The sequence below is a fragment of the Magallana gigas genome, chromosome 4 (genome assembly GCF_963853765.1).
Source record: "Magallana gigas chromosome 4, xbMagGiga1.1, whole genome shotgun sequence".
NCBI classification, from domain to species: Eukaryota; Metazoa; Mollusca; class Bivalvia; order Ostreida; family Ostreidae; genus Magallana; species Magallana gigas.
The window spans coordinates 26,764,038-26,784,892 of record NC_088856.1 but is presented as its reverse complement, the minus strand read 5'-3'; the positions used below and the strand labels follow the sequence as shown (position 1 = coordinate 26,784,892).

General features: G+C 33.9%; 3 protein-coding genes and 1 long non-coding RNA gene across 5 annotated transcripts; all 4 read left to right on the top strand.

Annotated features, from left to right (window-relative positions):
* The first annotated feature begins 797 nt into the window (after window positions 1-797).
* LOC117685354 (tripartite motif-containing protein 3-like) lies at window positions 798-2,925 on the top strand. Its single transcript, XM_034459691.2, has 2 exons — window positions 798-879; window positions 1,108-2,925. Exon 2 carries the CDS (start codon window positions 1,115-1,117, stop codon window positions 2,783-2,785), a length of 1,671 nt encoding a protein of 556 aa, XP_034315582.2. The 5' UTR covers window positions 798-879; window positions 1,108-1,114; the 3' UTR covers window positions 2,786-2,925.
* A 3,433-nt stretch (window positions 2,926-6,358) lies between these two features.
* Window positions 6,359-8,448, top strand: LOC136274594 (tripartite motif-containing protein 3-like). The gene is made up of 2 exons (XM_066081806.1): window positions 6,359-6,421; window positions 6,631-8,448. Exon 2 carries the CDS (start codon window positions 6,825-6,827, stop codon window positions 8,280-8,282), a length of 1,458 nt encoding a protein of 485 aa, XP_065937878.1. The 5' UTR covers window positions 6,359-6,421; window positions 6,631-6,824; the 3' UTR covers window positions 8,283-8,448.
* A 3,151-nt stretch (window positions 8,449-11,599) lies between these two features.
* On the top strand, window positions 11,600-12,017 carry LOC136274600 (uncharacterized). The gene is made up of 2 exons (XR_010713037.1): window positions 11,600-11,721; window positions 11,897-12,017. It is a non-coding gene; the product is annotated as an uncharacterized lncRNA (long non-coding RNA).
* A 2,971-nt stretch (window positions 12,018-14,988) lies between these two features.
* Window positions 14,989-18,077, top strand: LOC117682676 (uncharacterized). Of its 2 annotated transcripts, none has more exons than XM_034450767.2 (2): window positions 14,989-15,130; window positions 15,366-18,076. In XM_034450767.2, exon 2 carries the CDS (start codon window positions 15,373-15,375, stop codon window positions 17,035-17,037), a length of 1,665 nt encoding a protein of 554 aa, XP_034306658.2. In that variant the 5' UTR covers window positions 14,989-15,130; window positions 15,366-15,372; the 3' UTR covers window positions 17,038-18,076. The 2 variants fall into 2 exon arrangements, with proteins under 2 accessions (XP_034306658.2, XP_034306659.2); XM_034450768.2 differs by having other exon boundaries at window positions 15,008-15,141; window positions 15,366-18,077.
* The last annotated feature ends 2,778 nt before the right edge of the window (window positions 18,078-20,855 follow it).

The window sequence follows — 20,855 nt, the reverse complement described above, 5'->3', positions numbered from 1 at the left end:
TTTAGTCATATGTCAAAAACAGATTAAAGGCAAAAACCGTTACGCAATTATGGTCAGCAAGTCAGTACTTAATGTTTTTTTTAAGTAGTACATAAATTACAGATTTTTTCATACGATATAAAAATCAATTAAGTTGCATTATTACCTAAGCAAATAATTAGTAGTAAATCAATAGATAAGTATTTTTGCAATTGCATTTACTTTCCCGCCCCACATGTATTCCCTTCACATGCAGTGTTGCAGTGTTTTGTTGGAAATTATCTGTCCATGTTTATTGTACGGTTTTGTTGTACAAAGAGATATAATTATGTTACAACCGAAAATTGTCATTGGGCCGAGGCGTCTTTTACATGGGCCGATCTGTCGGGGCCGAGCTGTCTTTTGTGGGCCGAGGTGTCGTTTGGCCGAGATGTCTGTCTACCGAGATGTCCACGAACCCCCCCCCCCTTCCCCACCCTTCGATAGCAATCAATCATTTCTGTTATTTTAATGTTATTTAGGATAGCGTATTTTATCTTGGATACAGATTTGACCCTTTCCCCTATAGAACTACAATTCGTATCTGTACAAGAATATTATTATATTATTAATAAAATTGTCATTGCGCCGAGGTACGTGTCTTCTACATGGGCCAATGTGTCTACCGAGGTGTCCATGAGCCCCCCCCCCCCCCCCCCCCGTTCCATCGGATTGCATTGAACTCGATTATTTCTATTATTTTAATGATATTCTATTTGCCCCTTACCCCTAAAGAACTGCAACTCGTATCTATACAAGAATATTATAATAGTGGGACACGGGAAGTAACTCTTATTGTAAATATATCTATTGTCAGGTGACACGCCCAGCCATGTTTTGACAACAAAATTGTCTGGTCAGGTAAATATATGATTTTTATGATATTTCTGATCTCAGAATGTATTTCTATTCTTAATTTTCTTTTAAAAAAATAAGGAAGCGTGAGACTGTGTATGATTATCCAAACCAAAATATATATTAATTAATGTACTTTCATTTTAATGTTCTAAATAATATCTTTGATTTATGGTGTATACGTATTCGTAACTTAATTTGTTTTGACAAGCATATTGAAAATAATTTTTTTAGAGCAAACATGGATCCTTGCACTAGTGCTCAGGATGTTCACCGATGTGACCTTTGTGAGACCGCCATAGCACAGAGTTACTGTGACTTTTGTCATGTCAACCTGTGCAAGCCCTGCATAGGGGAACATATCTCAGACGAATATGAAACACATAAAATAGTCCGATTCCAGGATCGAAAATCAACCTTGTTATATCCAAAATGCATAACGCATACACCAAAAAACTGTGAACACCAGTGCAAGAATTGTGATAACATCTTTGTTTGTTCATCTTGTACCGCATCTGAACAACACAGAGGCCATATATTTGTAGAAGTTTTAGAAGTTTACAAGTCAAAGAAAGAAGTTATTGAAAAGGATACAGAGAATTTACAAAATCTTATTACTCCTAAATACGACGAAATTGCACTCGACTTGGAAAAGCAACTTGCTAGCCTTGAGGGAGGATATGAGAAACTTACATCAGCAATGTCCAAACAAGGAGAGCAATGGCACAGAGAAATCGACATCGTCATCAACAAAATGAAAACCAAAATTGGTGAGATAAAAGAGAAACACCGAGATATTTTACAGAAACACTTGGAAGAAATAAATCAGATACAATCTCTGATAAATAAAACATTACTGGCTATGAGTGAAATCAAGGAATCTAGAGAAGTAACTCCAACCATTGAATACAGCTCCAAGATCAGCGAATTCAGCAAATTGCCATCCCAAATCAAGGTAACACTGCCAACATTTATTCCAAATTTAATAGACCGTGAGCAGCTGGAAAGTTTGTATGGACAGATCACCCCATTATCGTCAGCTACCGAAGAAAGTCTCTCGTCAATTAACGAACCCAACACTTCAGTCAATGAACTACTGGATGAACCGGAGCTTGTCGCCACAATAAAGACTGGGCATACAAATATATATAATGTGACATGGCTAAATGAAAACAAATTCTGGACGAGTGGATTGAGAAAAGAAATCAAATGTTTCAACATAGATGGTTCACTGCATCAAACAAAGACCACAACTTCAGGAGAACAGCCTAGAGATTTAGTCATAGACAGTAATGGGAATCTTCTATACACTGGTAGTACATCAAATACAGTGAAAAAAATAAAGAATGGACAGGCAGATGAATTAATCCTCTTCGGATTACCGAGATGGGTGTTAGTTCATCTGTGTGTCACCTCTACTGGTGATCTCCTGGTTACCATGTACAATGATGATGAAATTCAATCCAAAGTTGTCCGTTACTCTGGATTTACAGAGAAACAAACAATTCAATTTGATGATGAAAGTAAGCCTTTGTACTCAGGAAGTGACGACTTAAAATACATAACTGAGAACAGAAACCATGATATATGTGTAGCTGACTGTGATGCTACTGCAGTAGTAGTTGTCGATCAGGACGGTAAATTTAGATGGAGATACACCGGTTATCCCTCAGTTGTCACGAAACATCCATTTAAACCTGCGGGCATTGCAACAGACAGTCAGAGTCGTATATTGACATCTGATCATTTCAATCTTCGTATCCACATCTTGAATAAGAAGGGACAGTTTCTCCGTTACATTGATAACTGTGATCTGAAGAATCCTTGGGGTGTATGTGTGGACAATAATGACAATCTGTTAGTGTGTGAGTGTTACAACGGCAATGTTAAGAAAATCAAATATTCAAAGTAGGCACAAAGATTTGAAGATGATGTAACCTTAACATGAAATTTTAGTAAATACATACAATGCTTATATATTGTAATTTTCAATCAGAAACATACCATCTATATTTAGTAGTAAAATTTGTATTATTCATTCAATAAAAAAAATGATGCATTTAAAGACAACCAATTTTTGATTCATTCAATTATCTTTTTAATATTAATAAGTGTTTTATAAAGGTACATCCCCAAGTCTTTTTTTAGCACTGATTTACATGTATGTAATAGACATGTATATTAAAATTCATTTTAAGTAAATCAAATGTCATGCACATAACACTTTACAAGCAGCTACACTACACATGATCAACATATGTGAAATATGTGTAACATATTATTTGTTTCAAATGAGATCATTAAATAGACAAAATATGTGAATCATATATTGCTTCATATAATCACATATGAGTTCATATGATTCTCACATGATCTGCCACATTTGATACTGATATGATTCGATATACAAATGATTCATGTATGATTCTTATATGAAAGGCAATACATATGAAAATCATACGTGGCGAAAATGCCTATGTGCACAGAAATCATTTTTCTTGATTTTAAACATATTACAAGTTAATTTATTGCAAATGATCAACGTTTAAGCAATGAAAGAAATCTTTCTAAACATTTAAACGAAGTGTTTTAAATTGTGTTTATACAAGGATATCTTAGATTGATGTGGATCAATGCTGAATTACGTGTGTTTAAAGGCTACATGTATTTACTTTGCTTATTTTTGACATCTTTTTGTATATCGATATCTCATTTATAATCAAAGATCATTATTGTTTATCATAATCATTATACTATACCCCCAGCGTCAGCTTCCGGACCTGGTTAAGGTTTTTGAAGGAGGTCCTATGCTATGACTTGTACTATATTCACTAAACTATCAAACATGGTGTGTCTGGACCTACTTTTGGACTTTGCTGAAAGACGTAGATGCTGAATTTGGGAAATAGATTTCAGACGCTGGAGGGGAATAAGGTTTCTTGAGCAGTTGAAGTGATTGGAGCAGGTGCCCTACGATGGCCATATCTAAATTACTACTCGTATGGTTCTAATTTCACGTGCATGGATGATACATTATGTAATACTGGTGCACTTGATGACTTTGATACAAGATCGAAGCCATAGGAGAGGTTAGTATGTTTTGACTTGATAAAGTGTTTAGGGCAGGTGAACTTTAATAGACAAATCTTTTGAAAGATGAATAATTACATCCTTTGATTCTAATGCACTTAACGTACCTAGATGCTGAATCTGAGACATATATTTTGGATGCTGGAATATAGTAGGGTAGCTGCAATAATTTGGCCTTCTACAGATTTTTTTATCCAGTAAACATCAGATATAAAAAAATCGGAGATGGCAGCTTATTGCAGCTTATAGTAAGGTTGTTCAAGAAGATCACGTTTATGTAAATTATAGTACTTGGGTATTTAAACGTGCATAATTGATTTAACTTTGTAATTAAAATGAATCACAGAGGTATCTTCAGATGAGGAAATCTTAATTTAGTCTAGACGCTTAAGATAAAAAAAAATCAATTATGGTCTAGTTATTAAATAATGCTAATTCTGTTCATACCTAGTCGGACTTGGACAGTTCTGATTTGACTTATCTTTGTCTTACGTTAGTATTTTCTTTATAAGATATGCGCTTTTGAAACCCAAGATGGCCGATGATTATTTAGAAAAAATGCCCCTGCATCTGTTTTATTACCCCCAAAAAGGGGAAAATGCCACCCTACTGCATATATGTTTTGTACATTTGGCTTAGAACCGTACTAACAATGAATTTTATATGGCCTTATCCAAATGGTACTGAAAATGGGGTTCATGTCTTCATCAATACATGAATATTCAAAAGCGATTTACTAAATGATGAAAAGGTGTGAGTTTAAAGGAGGTACAAAACGATAATTATATAAAGATAGCATATTATATAGATCAATTTCTACTCTTTTCATTTCTTTGATTTAATAAAAGTTTCGTTTTTGGTTTATCACAGGCATCCATATCTTTAAAAAAAAAGTCACAGAGGTTGTACAGTTAAACTCGTATAGTATATACGAATATAGCGAATTCTCTGATATAGCGAAGTTTTTTTGAATCCCCGGTGAAATTCGTAACAAATCTTTACAAAATTGTACGGTTATAAAGAATTCGGATATAACGAATTTACGGATATAGCGAACTGCTTTAGAGTCCCGTAGAGGTAAATAATAACGAAATTTAACACTTTTGTAACGAATTTCTTTACAGATTAAAAACGTTTGCACTACCATTAAACATAATAGTTTGAATGAATTTATTTTTATATAAATTTTTCGACTCATAATCCAATTATTAAAAGTATCAAAGTAATGTATTTTTATTCCAAGCCTCAATTAGCAAAAAATATTGTCTGTTGAAAGAAAACATGTATATTGAGAATTCTCTATAGTTATTATTACGAATTCGTTATACGGATATAACGAATTACAGATATAACGAAGTAAATCTATTCGTCCCTAGGACTTTGCTATAACCGAGTTTTACTGTAGTTACTTACAAGTAGTCATACCATAATATGCTGATGTCTATTGGCATCATGAATTAAAAAAACGTTTTACTTGACTCTTAGATTAGGTTTTAAGCGGAAATGCAGCTGGTAAATAGCATTTAACAGCACATACAGCTAAGTGTTTTGCATATGTATTGTGTTTCTATACTGAATATAGTACTAAATGCAATCATGTATATTGGAAATACATAAGTACATGCACGTCAAACCAACACCCTGATAATTTTGCACCCCCTCATCCCAAATAAAAAGAAATAAGATTGAAATCACAAATTTTATTACGGCGGTTTGTGCTAAATGTGAGAGGCAATGATAATGACAATGTGTTCGACTCTCAGTTTGAATCCAAATCTGCAATATGCACTCGGGGTTGAATATATAGAGAAAATTTATTAATAACCGTGCCACTCAAGAAAGAACTAATTTTTAAAGGTACTTTTTAACCACTTAGTAAGTTTTAAATAACTATTAGATGTTTCTTGATTTTAGGTGGTATGGGAGACCTTTCGATATTAATGTGGGTATAAGAACATTATTTTGATAATACTTTCACCGGTTTAGAATATTCAAATTTTACAAATTTTTATCAGAAATTGAATTTTTTTGGAAAGGTAAAACTTACAGATCCGTAGGTTACGCTGTAACCCATTGCTCTTCTAATGACATCGGAAAATATAATTGATTTATTGTTTATTTCGATAGGAAGTAAGTCAGAATATGGAGGTGTACCATAACACGTTAATTTTCAGATATTCCCATGCACACCATTTGATGAGTAACAACGCACAGTGTAGAGCCTCCCCCTTTTCGTTTTGGTAGCATTCGATCAATTATGATATTTGGAAATTTTATGGTATCTTGGATACATATTCTCTCCTATCCCTTAAAGAACCCCACAACTGGCATCTAAACATGTATAAGAATATTTTAGTAGTGAAACACGGGAAGTAACTCTATTTGTAAATAAACAGTGTAAATTTACTGTCAGGTGACATGCCCAGTCATGTGTCAGGCAACGAACTTGTCAGACAAGGTAAACATTTGATTTCTATGATATTTCTGATATCAGAATGGTTTCCTTTCTTAAATGTTTACTATATAGAATAAATAAATTCGCGAATCAGTGTTTATCCGAATTGAAATATATAATAAGTCAATTAACATACTTTCGTTTTGATTTTTTAAAATTACAATAACCTTGACTAAACTCATTTGTAAAATATACTAAAATTTAATTTTTAGAACCATGTTACCTCGCACTAGAGCCCAGGATGTGCAGCGATGTGGTCTTTGCGAGACTGCCATAGTACAGAGCTACTGTGACTTTTGTCATCTGCAAGCCATGTATAGGTGAACATATCTCTGATGAATATGACAAACATAAAATAGTTTCTTTCCAGGATCGAAAATCAACCTTGATTTATCCAAAATGCTTAATGCATCCAAAGAAAAAATGCAAATATCAGTGCAAGGACTGTGATAACAATTTTGTTTGTTATTCATGTACTGCATCTGAACAGCACAGAGGACACATATTTGTCGACGTTTTAGAAGTTTACAAGATAAAGAAAGAAGTTATTGCAAAGGATACAGAGAAGTTGAAGAATTTTATTACTCCTAAATATGAAGAAATTGCAGTCGACTTAGAAAATCGGATTGCTAACATTGATGGAGGATATGAGAAACTTACAACAGAAATTTCCAAACAAGGAAAGGAATGGCACAGAGAAATCGACATCGTTATCAATAAAATGAAAACTGAAATTAGTGAGACAAAAGTTAAACATAGAGAGATTTTACAGAAACACTTGGATGAAATTAAACAGATACAACTTCTAATAAATAAAACGCAACTGTCTATTGAGGAAATTAAGGAATCCTCTGAAGTATTGCCAATCATGAAATACAGGTCTCAGATAAGAGAATTCATCAAGTTGCCACCCAAAATTATAGTGACACTGCCCACAATCGTTCCAAAACCAACAGACCACGAAAAGCTGTATAGTTTGTTTGGACAGATCACCCCATTATCTACTGCTACAGAAGAAAATGTTTTGTCACTGACTTCAGTCAGACAACTACTGGATGAACCGGAACTTGTTGCCACAATGCATACTGGTTATAAAGAAAAAATACATAGTGTGACATGTCAGATTGAAGACAGTATATGGACATCTGGAGGAACCAAAGATATTAAATGCTTAAGCACTAAAGGTTCACTGCTGCAGAAAATCCAAACTAAATCAGGACAGTGGCCAAATGATATAGCTGTAAACAGCGATGGGGATCTACTGTACTCTGATTGGTCAACAGGGACAGTGAATAAAGTAAAGAATGGAAAGATAGAAGAGTTAATAAGATTAAAGGGATGGACGCCAAGTCAGCTGTATGTCACCTTTACTGGTGATCTCCTGGTCACCACGTTCAGTTATGATAAAACTGAATCCAAAGTTGTCCGTTACTTGGGATCCAGAGAGAAACAAACGATTCAATTTGATAATGAAGGTAAACCTCTGTACTCAGGGAATTTTTATACGAAATACATCACTGAAAAAAGAAACCATGATATCTGTGTAGCTGACTGTGCGGCTGGTGTAGTAGTGGTTGTGAATCAGGACGGCAAACTCAGATGGAGATACTCTGGTCATCCCTCAGCTACCAAGAACAAACCTTTTAGTCCCCATGGAATCACAACAGACAGTCAGAGTCGTATCTTGACAGCAGACAGTGACAACCATTGTATCCATATTCTCGATCAGAATGGACAGTTTCTCCGTTACATTGATAACTGTGATCTTGAGTGTCCTTTTGGTTTATGTGTGGATAAGAATGACAATCTGTTTGTGTGCGAATATTACATTGGCGATGTAAAGAAAATCAAATATTTGAAATAGACACAAAATTTTTACTAAAATGTTATTCAACCAAGAGATTTTCGTCAAAATGAATGCAATGAATGAATTAATGTTTGTATATGTAGGCACGCAATGTTGTTTGTTTTGATGATTTTTATCCATATTGTGACGCATTTCTATTTAAAAAAAAACCAAAATTGTCTAATTTTAAGTATTTTTTCTTTGTCAAACTTACATGTATCAGCGTAGCCCACTGGTAAAGCGATGACCACGAATCTTTAAGTCATCATTTAGTCAAGAGTCCTGGGGCTCGTTTCATAAAGAGGCCCTAATTTTGGGTCTACCTTTAGTCTTATAAGAGGAATTACACAGACACTTAGTTGGATGTATTTGCATTTCATAAAGAGGTGTAACAAGAGGCGTAAAAAAGAGGCGTAGACCTTGGCTTATGTCCTTGATAACGCAGCATTGCACATGCAAAACAGTGTTTCTATTACTCTGGTATATACATGTGAAGTGTAAGTAGCATGTGAAAATATGATCAATATTGCACATGCACTAATCACACATTGTAGATCGTGCAGTGACAGCATGGACTTTAGAAAGCAGTGTTTTAGTTTCGAAACTGAAGAAAGCATCGTTACGTTGTTTTTATATTCTTAGATTTACAAACAGTTAATATATACTGTGTTGGATGTAGTGCGGCCGGGGTCCACAAGAAGATGCAGACGTTATGCACTCTGTATGAATGGCACAGGTGTTTGATATGCAAGCGAAGTAAGACAGCACAGCACTGTAAGATATTGCGGATACATTGGTATTTCTATTTAAAGCTATACACGCTATAATTTACGTCAATTTTGAATGACAGTGAAAACGCATGTGTTTAAAGTTATCCTTAATCTGTAAATTACAATGGTGAATTCCATCTCGATACAAAGATATAGATTTTTAATTATTTATTTTCCTGCCAGGAAAATATACCTTTTCATGAATATTGATGAAGGAAGAGCGAAACCGACCTCATTGCGCATGTCCGCGGAGAACTAGGTGGTCGTTATTGTTTGCCTAATTAAATATCCAACTTGATTTTTAATATGCTTAACAGTTGTTAATTTGAAATACATACATGTATGAGTAAAATACGTTTGTCATTCACGATACCCTTACTTCTGCATTAACACTTATACGATCTATAAATAGCACATAGGGGGAAAACACAGGTCTACGTCATTTGTTTAAAGGAAGTATTCATATCTACTCACAGGCTTGTATTTTTTTTCTTTTGTTTGTACTCGTATATCGGACAAATTTATGCTTTACTGAAAATATCCTTTCCTTTGTGAAACTATCACAATTATGAAGATGTTGACCCTTCACCAGTTGTGGTATGATAGACTAAATTTAGCTGTCGATATCACGTGATAGATTGATATTCACGAGGAGGCATTACTTTCCTGGCAGGAAAATAAATATTTTTCATTGTTTAATATTTGATATATTTGTTACGTGATCGAATTGAGCATTATAATTAACAGCATAAAGGTAACTTTTATTAGTAATCAAACACATACATTTTCCCCTTTATTCAAAATTGACGCAAATTATAGCGTGTATAGCTTTAAGAATAGACCATCTTTTATCTTCCATTGACTGAAGTTCACTTTATTCATTTTTAAATGCATATAACTACATTATGTATTTCTATCATAAGTCCGTGCAACCTGAATGCTTCGATCAGAAAGCAACCGACCGTAACCTTCTCGGCCGGTATATATACCCCCAGTGACAGCTGAGAAGCAATCGAAACTAATATGGCGACTTATTGTTTTTATGAATTTATGTCATCTTTGAATAAACTAGTCCCGTATTTTTACCGGCGTAGTGCTAAGTCTGGGCGTACTACCCCTATATAAAGAGAGCCCATTGAGTGCTAGAGCTTTTATAATTTTTTACCTTTCAAAAATTTCAAAACCTATTTTTTGTCATTTATTTCATGTAAAGTTTGAAAATTCTAAGCCGGGGAAATTATCTTGATTTTTATCCACATTAATATTGACAATATTGTCCCATACCACCTTAACAAACTTTAAAAGTGTTGTAAATGTAGAATGAGAAGGCCTGACGACAGACGTTGTCAAGCTGCTTTTTCACATACATAGAGAACATCTCCATAGCACCCCCTCCGATAAACTGCCTATAGATCAAAGTTAACTTTCCCCTCCGGGGGAGGGGTACATACTAGTATATAGTGAAGTGATAAAGATAGAACAGGTGGCTTATTTTCCTAGTTTAATGGACACATTTCACAACTGGAAGTTTTTTTTCTTTAAGATATCACCCTCTTCAAACTTTTTTGTCCGGTCGTAGAGTTTTCTCGAGTCAATTTTTTTCAAGGGATATAATTGGAGATTTAAGCGTTTTCAAAAGTTTTATTTTCTTTTTTGTCAACTGTTCTTGTTCTTCATTGTCAAAAATGTATGCAAGTATATATTTTAATATATGTCCTGTAAATAAAACCAACAGATCAACTCATGTATTAATAAACTGGTAAGTCTGGCATTTATAAACTGTTGAACACAAGAAGGAGTACATGAATTTACGAGGGAAGGTCAATAAATAATGTGTCTAGTCAAAGTCCATTAAATACAGGGTTAAATTGACTTTTGAATGTCTTGTCACGCATGATTTGGTTCATATTCTATTTATGGCCGTTTATCTTATCTTGTCATATTATTGAGTACTGTTTTGAGAAACTGGTATATTATCCCCTCTCGGGACACTGTATTATTAAAGCAATCATTTAATTCCTTGTACACTTACCATTTTATAGACGCTCTTGTTGCCATGGAGAAAGCAATGAAGCGTGACAACATTAACGTTAATGACAGACAACTGCCCTGTGCCAAGATTTACTCCCCGGAGGGAAAGGACTACCTCAAAGGAATGGCTGCCGCCGCTAACTATGCATGGGTCAATCGATCCAGCATGACCTTCCTCTGTAGACAGGTACTGCGGTTTCTGAGCACCAATGTTTGCAAATATTAATATTGTTCAGTAAAAAAAACCCATGGCAAATGCTTTTTCAAAGCAGGAAATGGCTCAGATTTATTTTTGGATTTCATATTTAATTAGCATCTAACTAATTTATTCAAATACGATTTTTAAAAACACAATAAAAGACCTTCTTAAAATTATGGAATTTGATATTCGTTTGCTACCACCCAAAATCCATTAATATTTACTCATATTACTCTTTCTGTGTTTAAATGATACCTATATTTTTCAAATTAATGTAGTTTAAGCTAGTTCAGCAATTCAGGTATAATGCAGTAGAATTATTACCATCTAATTTTTAAATGATCAGCTGACTGGACAACCTGTTTTGATTGGAGGAACCATGGGAACGTGTAGCTACGTGCTGACTGGTACACAGCAGGGAATGAAGGAGACGTACGGAACAACATGCCACGGAGCTGTAAGTTAACAGCTACATTCTTGTTATTTAAAAAAAATGTCTGTAACATTCTTAAGTGCAGTCCGAAAAAAAAGTTTACTGAATATGGTCAACATTGGTGAATTACTTCAATGTCAGAACTACATGTATATGTATATGCTCAACTTCAGACTTTTTATTTGAATATTTTCTAAAGGGTCGAGCTTTATCTCGAGCCAAGTCTCGGCGTAATCTGGACTACACAGAGGTCCTGTCAGCTTTGGAGGAGAAAGGAATCAGCATCATAGTGGCTTCACCCAAGCTGGTCATGGAGGAGGTATGATTACAGTCCAAGCACTCACATCTTTGCGATCTAAGTTTTAAAGTACATGTCGCTTTTCAATAACACATAAACATAAAGCAATCCATGTATCGTGCGTGATCGTTCGTGTATCGTGCGTGATCGTTCGTATATCAGAATCATGCGTGTCGTTTGTCAACAATAGCGTTGCTACCACTGTATCTTTTACAAGGGCCGATGAAATGAAGAATAATAACCCCGTAGAATTATGACCGGGGGTCATTTTTCTGCGTACAATAATGACCGGGGGGTCATAATTCTACGTCGAAAAAATGACCCCCGGTCATTATTCTACGTGGGTCATTATTCTACGTTACACCGGCGTTTCATTAGTTATGGACTGACCTATCAGGGCCGAGGCGTCAACAGCAAGAGACCAAGGTACCGTTGGACCGAGATGTTTGTCTACCGAGATGAAAATGTCCACGCGAATTATCAAAGAAAGCAATTTATTGTTTATATTTAAATGTATTTATCTAAAAATTTGATAAATTGGTCGTAAAAAGAAAGTTTACTTCACAAAATTACTGTTTATGTACATCAGTACGTTAGTTAAAAGAAACAGCAAAATCGTCTTCTTTGGGAATTTGTTTAGCAACATCATAATTATTTTTTTTGTACAGTCCGTGATTTTTCTTAGGTCGCTGTAGGTTTCGACCAATAGATTAACAGAGCGTTTATATTTTAGTCCTGTCAGTTTATACAGCAGTAGCCCTTTTCACAAAAAATCTTACGATTGATTTTTATCGTAAGTAAAAAATTAAGTTTTTTTTCATTTTCACAAAACATCTTATGAGATTCTTACGTGTAAAATTTGTCGTAACTTTAAGATAGCACATACCCTCTCGTAAGTATTTCAAAACTGTAAATAATAAACATATTATGTAAAATATACAAGAAAAACAGCTAAATTTAATGTTTTAATATTTTAATAACAGCGCATTATACCGTTATTTCGCATTATATAGCAGTTATTGTTGAAAAATAATACACAAATATTGAAATAAATTCTCTAAAAAATTTTACGGCAAATTTTTCTCGTAAGATTTTCCTACGTCACATTAAACCACACATTGTGATTGTGACGTCATATTTTGATTTATACTACATCACATTGATTTTACTCGATGTAAGTGGTATATAATTTCAGTTTTGCATCTTTTTTTTATGAGAAAGTTTATATGTTTCTCCTGTTTGATAAGAATTATTAAGTGAATTCAAGTCGTTGCTAGGGAAAGGATAACTCGTAAGTAAATTCTTAAGTGAAACCTGTTATGAATGCGTTCGTGAAAAGCACTTAAGATTTCTCGTAAGATATTCTTAAGTTGAAATCTTACGCAAAACCTTAAGAATTTTTGTGAAAATGGCTACAGTAGCCATGATTTTTAGAGCTACATGTATGAATTAACTATAAGTTTCCGTAAGAAATAGAGGGAATCATACTCGGTAAATGTAAATCTATAAGAAATAAGGAATCCTTCTTTGAGTATTATGAGGTGATAATTTCGGTCGGGGCGTGATCAAATCCAATAAAGTCCGAAGGGCTTTATGATAGATTTGATCACGCCTCAACCGAAATTATCACCTCATCATTTTCAAAGAATGATTCCTTATTACTTAAATACGAGGGTCAATAAAAAAAATGAGAAGACTTTTGTCATAGCTATGTTACTTAACGTCATATCATTAATAAATTTGGTAGACATAATTTAGCAATAGTTTCAAACAATTTGCAAGAAAAAAGTTTAATAAATTCCTTAATTTCTAGGAATTACTTAGAATCTCATCCTGCAAAAATGAGGTCACGGCGCACGGTCAAAATTTGTTTTATGTCAACAATAAACCATATAATGTTGAAAGTATTATATCTATAGATTGGGCTTAAAATCAAAAAAATATTGAAACCTCAAATTAGTTTAGTCATGGTATTCTATGTTCCAAATAATGACGGGATATATTATTTTGTCGAACAGATATTAGTAACTAAAGACAGATAGTCCTCTTTAAAAATGACTAAAAGCATCGACGTCGCCGGACGTCACAGCGCAGCGAGAAGTACACACAAAATGGATTTAACTCAGGAAAAAGCCGATACAAGCTATGAAAATGCTATATGGTGCAAAAAATAAGTCAACAATTATTTGCAAGTTTGTGTTTAACTGTAATGAATTTTGTGGGGGTGGTGGTAATTGTATTTTGATTATAAAACAGTCCGAAAGACAGTAGTATATCTGTAAATATTTGGTCAAAAAAAAAGAAGGTAACGTCAACCGACATTCAGGGTTATCCTTACTGTAAACTTATAGATACACGTTTAGAAAATGAAAACTTTAAAGAACTAACTTATGATTCTCGAACAAATGTGTGCAAATAAGATGTTAAGTGGTTCAGTGCCGTTTTAAATTGTAAGGAGAAAGGCACAAGAGACTAAGCGTGATATAAAGATGGGGTATATCTATAAACTGTGCGTGATTTATCTTGACGTTATGTTTTAAGCGTTACCGTGCGCCGTAGTGACTAAACATGTACTTTTTAAAAAAGTGTAACAAAAATACCATTTCATCAAATGGACTAAAACTTCGCATATCAATAACATAAGTGTAGGTGCACAGATTAATCTGTTAAGTATGACTTTCATCAAAAATATATGATAGACAGCCGCATTGTCTTCGTATTTTTTTGATTGACCCTCGTATTTATATAATTTAAAGCCATTGTACGATTAAATGTTTAAATATAAATAAGCAAACCCCGCTGGCGCCCCAATGTGACATTATGGGTTATATAGTACACAATCGATACGTAGTGTTATCACAGGCAAAGGCATTGGAAAATGTAAATATATGAAATTGAACGTCGCATATTTCAAATGCAAACATAAGGGGAAATATGCACTGAATATAGATATGTTTGTACAGTGAGACACGGGAAGTAACTCTAATTGTAAATATGAATATATTGTCAGATGACTAACCCAGCCATGTTTTGACAACGAACAGTGTGACACGGGGAGTAATTCTAATTGTAAATGTGAATCTATTATCAGGTGACAAGCCCATCCATGTTTTGACAACGAACATGTCTGATTAGGTAAATACATTGTATGTGATTTCTATGATATTTCAGATCTTAAAATATATTTCTATTTTAAATTTACTTTTAAAAGAATCAATGAAGCGTGAAGCTGTGTATGATTATCCAAAAAAAAAATATATATTAAGATACTTTCGTTTTAATGTTCTAAATTATAGCTTTGAAATATAGTATACCTATTTGTAACTTATTTTGTTCTGACAAATACATGTATACTAAATTGTTTTTTTAGAACGAACATGGATCCTCGCTCTACTGCTCAGGATGTTTATCGATGTGACCTTTGTGAGACCGCCATAGCACAGAGTTACTGTGACTTTTGTCATGTCAACCTGTGCAAGCCCTGTATAGGAGAGCACATTTCAGATGGGTATCAAAAACATGCAATAGTTTCTATTCAGGAGCGAAGATCAACCTTGATTTATCCAAAATGCATATTGCATACATCAAAAAACTGTGAACTCCAGTGCAAGAATTGTGATAACATTTTTGTTTGTTCTTCTTGTACCGCATCTGAACAGCACAGAGGGCATGTATTTGTAGAAGTTTTAGAAGTTTACAAGGCAAAGAAAGAAGTTATTGAAAAGGATACAGAGAAGTTGCAAACTCTTATTACTCCTAAATATGAAGAAATTGCACTCGAATTGGAAAACAAGCTTGCCAAACTGGACGGAGGATGTCAGAAACTTACAACAGAAATTTCTAAACAAGGAGAGGAATGGCATAGAGAAATCGACATCGTCATCAACAAAATGAAAACTGAAATCAGCGAGATAAAAGAGAAACAGAGAGATCTTCTACAGAAACACTTGGAAGAAATAAAACAGATACAGTCTCTAATGAATAAAACATTACTGGCTATGAGTGTAATCAAGGAATCTAGAGAAGTAACTCATATAATTGAGTACAGATCCAAGATCAGAGAATTCAGCAAGCTGCCATCCCAAATTAACGTAACACTGCCAACATTTATTCCAAATTTAATAGACCGTGAGCAGCTTGAAAGTTTGTTTGGACAGATCACCCCATCATCTTTAGGTACGGAAGAAAGCGTCTCGTTAATTTACCAACTCAACACTTCAGTCAAAGAACTACTGGATGAACCGGAGCTCATCGCCACTATACGGACTGGCCATGAATCGCTACTTAATGTGACATTTTTAGATAAAGACAAAATCTGGACGAGTGGGTTGACCAAAGAAATGAAATGTTTCAATATTAATGGTTCGCTGGATCAAACAAACACCACAGGATCAGGAAAACGGCCCAAAGATATAGCCGTAGACAGTGATGGAAATCTTCTGTACTCTGATGATATATTAAAAACAGTGAATAAAATAAAGAATGGGCAGATAATTGAATTGATTAGATTAGATAGATGGGTGTCAGATAAGCTGTGTGTCACCTCCACTGGTGATCTCCTAGTTACCATGCAGAGTGAGGATCGAACTCAATCAAAAGTTGCCCGTTACTCGGGATCTACAGAGAAACAAACCATTCAATTTGATGACGAAGGCAAGCCTCTATACTCGGGAAATAGTCAATTAAAATACATTACCGAGAACAGAAACCATGACATCTGTGTAGCTGACTTTGGAGCTAGTGCAGTAGTAGTGGTTAATCAGGGCGGGAAACTCAGATGGAGATACACCGGTCATTTTCATGTTAAAACTAATAAATCATTAAATCTTCGTGGTATCACAACAGACAGTCAGAATCATATTTTGACAGCAGATTTTGGCAACCATTGTATCCACATTCTGGACCAGAATGGACAGTTTCTCCGTTACATTGATAACTGTAATCTGAAAGATCCTTATGGTTTATGTGTGGACAATAATGACAATCTGTTTGTGTGCGAGTACAACAAAGGCATTGTAAAGAAATTCAAATATTTGAAATAGACACAAACGTTTGACAATGATTGTAATTCAAACATGAGATTTTCCTGAATGCATTGTAAATCAGCATTGAAATTTTTAATCAGAAACAGTCATCTTATTTTCTGTAATTGAATTTATTATAATTAATCATTTAATCATCAAAAATATAAATTGATATATATGTGTGTAGGCATTCAGTGTTGCTGGTTTTGATTTATACACTGTAAGTGCTTCATGTTAAATAAATGTAGATTGCTGAGGCCTTCCGACCTGTATTATAATGCATACTATTGCTACTATATAAACCCCTGCGAATGTTATTGTCATATATTTACATTTTCCAGTGTCTTTGCCTGTGATAACACTACGTACCGATTTTGTACTATATAACCCATAATACAAATGACGCCAAATCGAGGCGCCAGCGGGGTTCGTTTATTTATATTTAAAAATATAATCGTACGATGGCTTAAAATTATATAAATATAAGTTATAAGGAATCATTATTTGAATATTATGAGATGATAATTTCGGTCGGGGTGTGATCAAATCTATCATAAAGCCCTTCGGGCTTTTTTGGATTGATCAAACCCCGACCGAAATTATCACCTCATAATACTCAAAGAATGATTCCTTATTCCTTATTTAAATTTAGTAGTTCTATTTGACCTTTTCCTTTTCGGAGTAAAAACCGTGCCTCGTGGTTGTAGTCTTTTTCTTAGAGTCAAATTTGACTTGTAGTCAAATATAAAATCTAGACGTTTATTTTTACCTTTATCATCATCAATTGGCGGATAAACTGAGTTCTAGAAATAAATGTGACAATAGAAAATATAGTTTTTTTTCCTGCTGTTGCAACAATTGGCATGCTTAGTAGCGATACACTTCAGGATTAATTTTCGATCCGCGCCTGACCTAGTAATAGCATCCATTGTGTAATAGACTATACTACTTTATGCGTGAATGTTTCTTGAAAATGGCTCGATATACTAAGTTTTTATACAAAACAGGCACCCATCTTTTTTTTTTAAAATGCATGGTATTGCACACCAAAACATCAAATATGGCTATGATTTTATTTAGCAACCCAATGTTGATATTTTCAACTACGTGTAGAGTGGTTGAACACGAACGATAACTCTGTTCTGAATATCATCGTTTAGTTTAAAGGGGCATGGTCACGATTTTGTTCAAAAATATTTTTTTCGATTTTAATGGTTACAGTGCTAGAGTAAGGCATTTTTAATCGGCAACCAAAGTTTGAGTGTCATTTGTTGAGTTATAAGCTAGTAACAAAGCTTACAGTTCTTCGTTATGTAAACAGAGCTTTTGTTTACATTTTGAATGTTTAAGTGAAAATTCTAGTTTTAGACCTAAAATGAATGTGTTAATCGTCAGGAAGTGTTTATTTATGCTTAAAATGAATAAGAAGATAGAAAAATCAGCTTGAAAAAGATTTTTTGGGTATAGTGAACCTATGTAAACAAAAACAGGGCACGAGCCTTGTTTACATGACGAAGAATTGTATCCTGTATATTGCTTAAAACCCATCGACTGGCACCCAAATTTCATTCGATCAATAGAAATGCATTTCTAAAGAAATGTAAATAATCAAAACAGAAAAATGAAAGGACTATGTGCGGTATTGTGCATTTTTTGCCCCCAAAATTAAAGTTTTATATCAAGCTTTAAAAATCAGGTGGATGATAGTTAACATCATATTGAAAATAAGGGTGTAAAAGGTTATCACCACAGTGACGTTATAATGTAGAAATGACGTCATAAAGATTGCCTTATTTTGATAAATTGATGTTTTGTAGCAAAATGTGGGTGTTTTCCGATGGTTTTTCGACTGGAAAACATCGAGCTTGCTCGAGTACCATTTTTTAGTATAATGTGTATAATTATCTGAGGAAAAACATATGTTAAAATCGTACTTGAGCAGCCCTGCGCTCTATATTTCCGAATGCAAAATGTAAAGCAAAAATGAGAATATTTTCATTTGTTTGCAAATTTGCGGGAATTAGGTCATTTGGATGATGTCATAGATACATAGCGAATGAGTAATGATGACTAAAATCAAGATTAAAGTGATAGGCGTCCACTGTACAATGATTTTTGAAGATTTGATCTTTAAACGATACTATTTAAAAATTAGTTAAAATTGGGGGAAGATACTTGACTATACCGCACATAGTCCTTTGACCAAAATCGTGACCATGCCCCTTTAAATAACCGCTAGATTATCAAAAAGGACAAATGCCTTGAAAGATTTTGCTTTAACATACTAGGATAACAAGTATGATATGAAAAACGGCAAGTACCTAATAGGTACATGTGCTTTGTGAGAATATTATCCGAACACTTATATACTTCTGCTCGAAGTTTTACAGGAACTGAACAAATCTCGGGAAAATCTAGTGAACTTTCATTCGAGCATCTCTGGATTAATTACAAATTTAGCAAGGATAAAAAAAATTCCAAACACATTCGCAGGGGTGTTATAGTTTTCTTCATAATATACCCCCACATTTTTACTTCAGACTTTTGATAAATATTTATGGAAAGTCGATCAGGATTAAAATTCAAATCACTGCTTTGTACATCCCAGAGTTGCATCAACCAGCATACACTGCACATGCATGACTGTATATACATGTATGTACACATGTTTGTCGTACTATTATTAGAGAGGTTGAGATTTCAAACGTGTACGTGTACGTGAACTAGGAAAATCACCTAAATTCTTCCCGTATTACGTCATCATTTTTTATGACGACATGGTTTCTACACGTTCTCTAAATTTGTAGAGCGTCGTCTACACAGAAGTACAAACGTGTAGCTTTTTATTACAAATAAAATCTTATTGATAAATGAATGTATTCTTGTGATACATTATATAGATTTTTAAACTTCATTTGCATGAAAATTGATAAGAAACTTACCATTTATTTGGAATTAACTAAATAAATTCATGTCACAAAACTGCGTCGATTTATATCCTACAAGTTAAGAAATCTCAACTGTAAATTACAAAAACGTGCACGGGTACGTGTGGTTTTAAGACACGTACGCGTACCCGTACTCGGTTTAAATCTCAACCTCTCTATTATCTACACATTGTTTTAATTTTGTTCGTATGGAATACAGAGAAATTATCCGATGTAATTTTATGACAAATCTATTATAAGGTACGACAAACGAACTTAATTCTCGTTGTAAAACATGCGTTTCCTATGTGATTTGTTTAAAAAACATTAACTTGCTTGGTGTTATTCTTAAAATAAGGTAAAGATTAAAACATTTTATATTACGTAATCAATAGAACAACTTACTTTTGTTTAATTACCCGCCATAAAAATGATTGAAATTGAAGAATGGAGGAAACTCTACTATATATATTGTAGTAGAATTTCCATTGGGGCATTCTAGCCAATTTTCCCGGCGTAAAGATAGCTTGAAGGAAAGGGCACTGTACCATACCAGAGTTTAAAAAGTCGCTGTGGCGATAAATTTTATATAGTAATGTATGTTTTAAAATGGATCAAATACAAAACATTTGTTTTTAGAAAATATTACATGTCAATCGGGCACTAATTAAGCGTTAAATTTTATCATTTGTTTATATATTTCATCTAATCTATAGTTAAGGTGGTACATTGTACGGGACATCTGTCGATATTAATGGGGATTTAAGAACATTAATATCAAAATACTCTTTAAAATATTGTCAAAAATGCATTTTTAAAATTTTTGAAACGATAAAAATTTTAAATCCCCTGCACACCCCTGCGAATGTTATTGTCATTTAAATTTTAGACCACGTGGTTTTATTTGAC

What these genes read in the sequence shown, in the direction of transcription:
- LOC117685354 (XM_034459691.2), top strand. Translation starts at nt 1,115, where the DNA reads ATGGATCCTTGCACTAGTGCTCAGGATGTTCACCGATGTGACCTTTGT.
- LOC136274594 (XM_066081806.1), top strand. Translation starts at nt 6,825, where the DNA reads ATGCATCCAAAGAAAAAATGCAAATATCAGTGCAAGGACTGTGATAAC.
- LOC117682676 (XM_034450768.2), top strand. Translation starts at nt 15,373, where the DNA reads ATGGATCCTCGCTCTACTGCTCAGGATGTTTATCGATGTGACCTTTGT.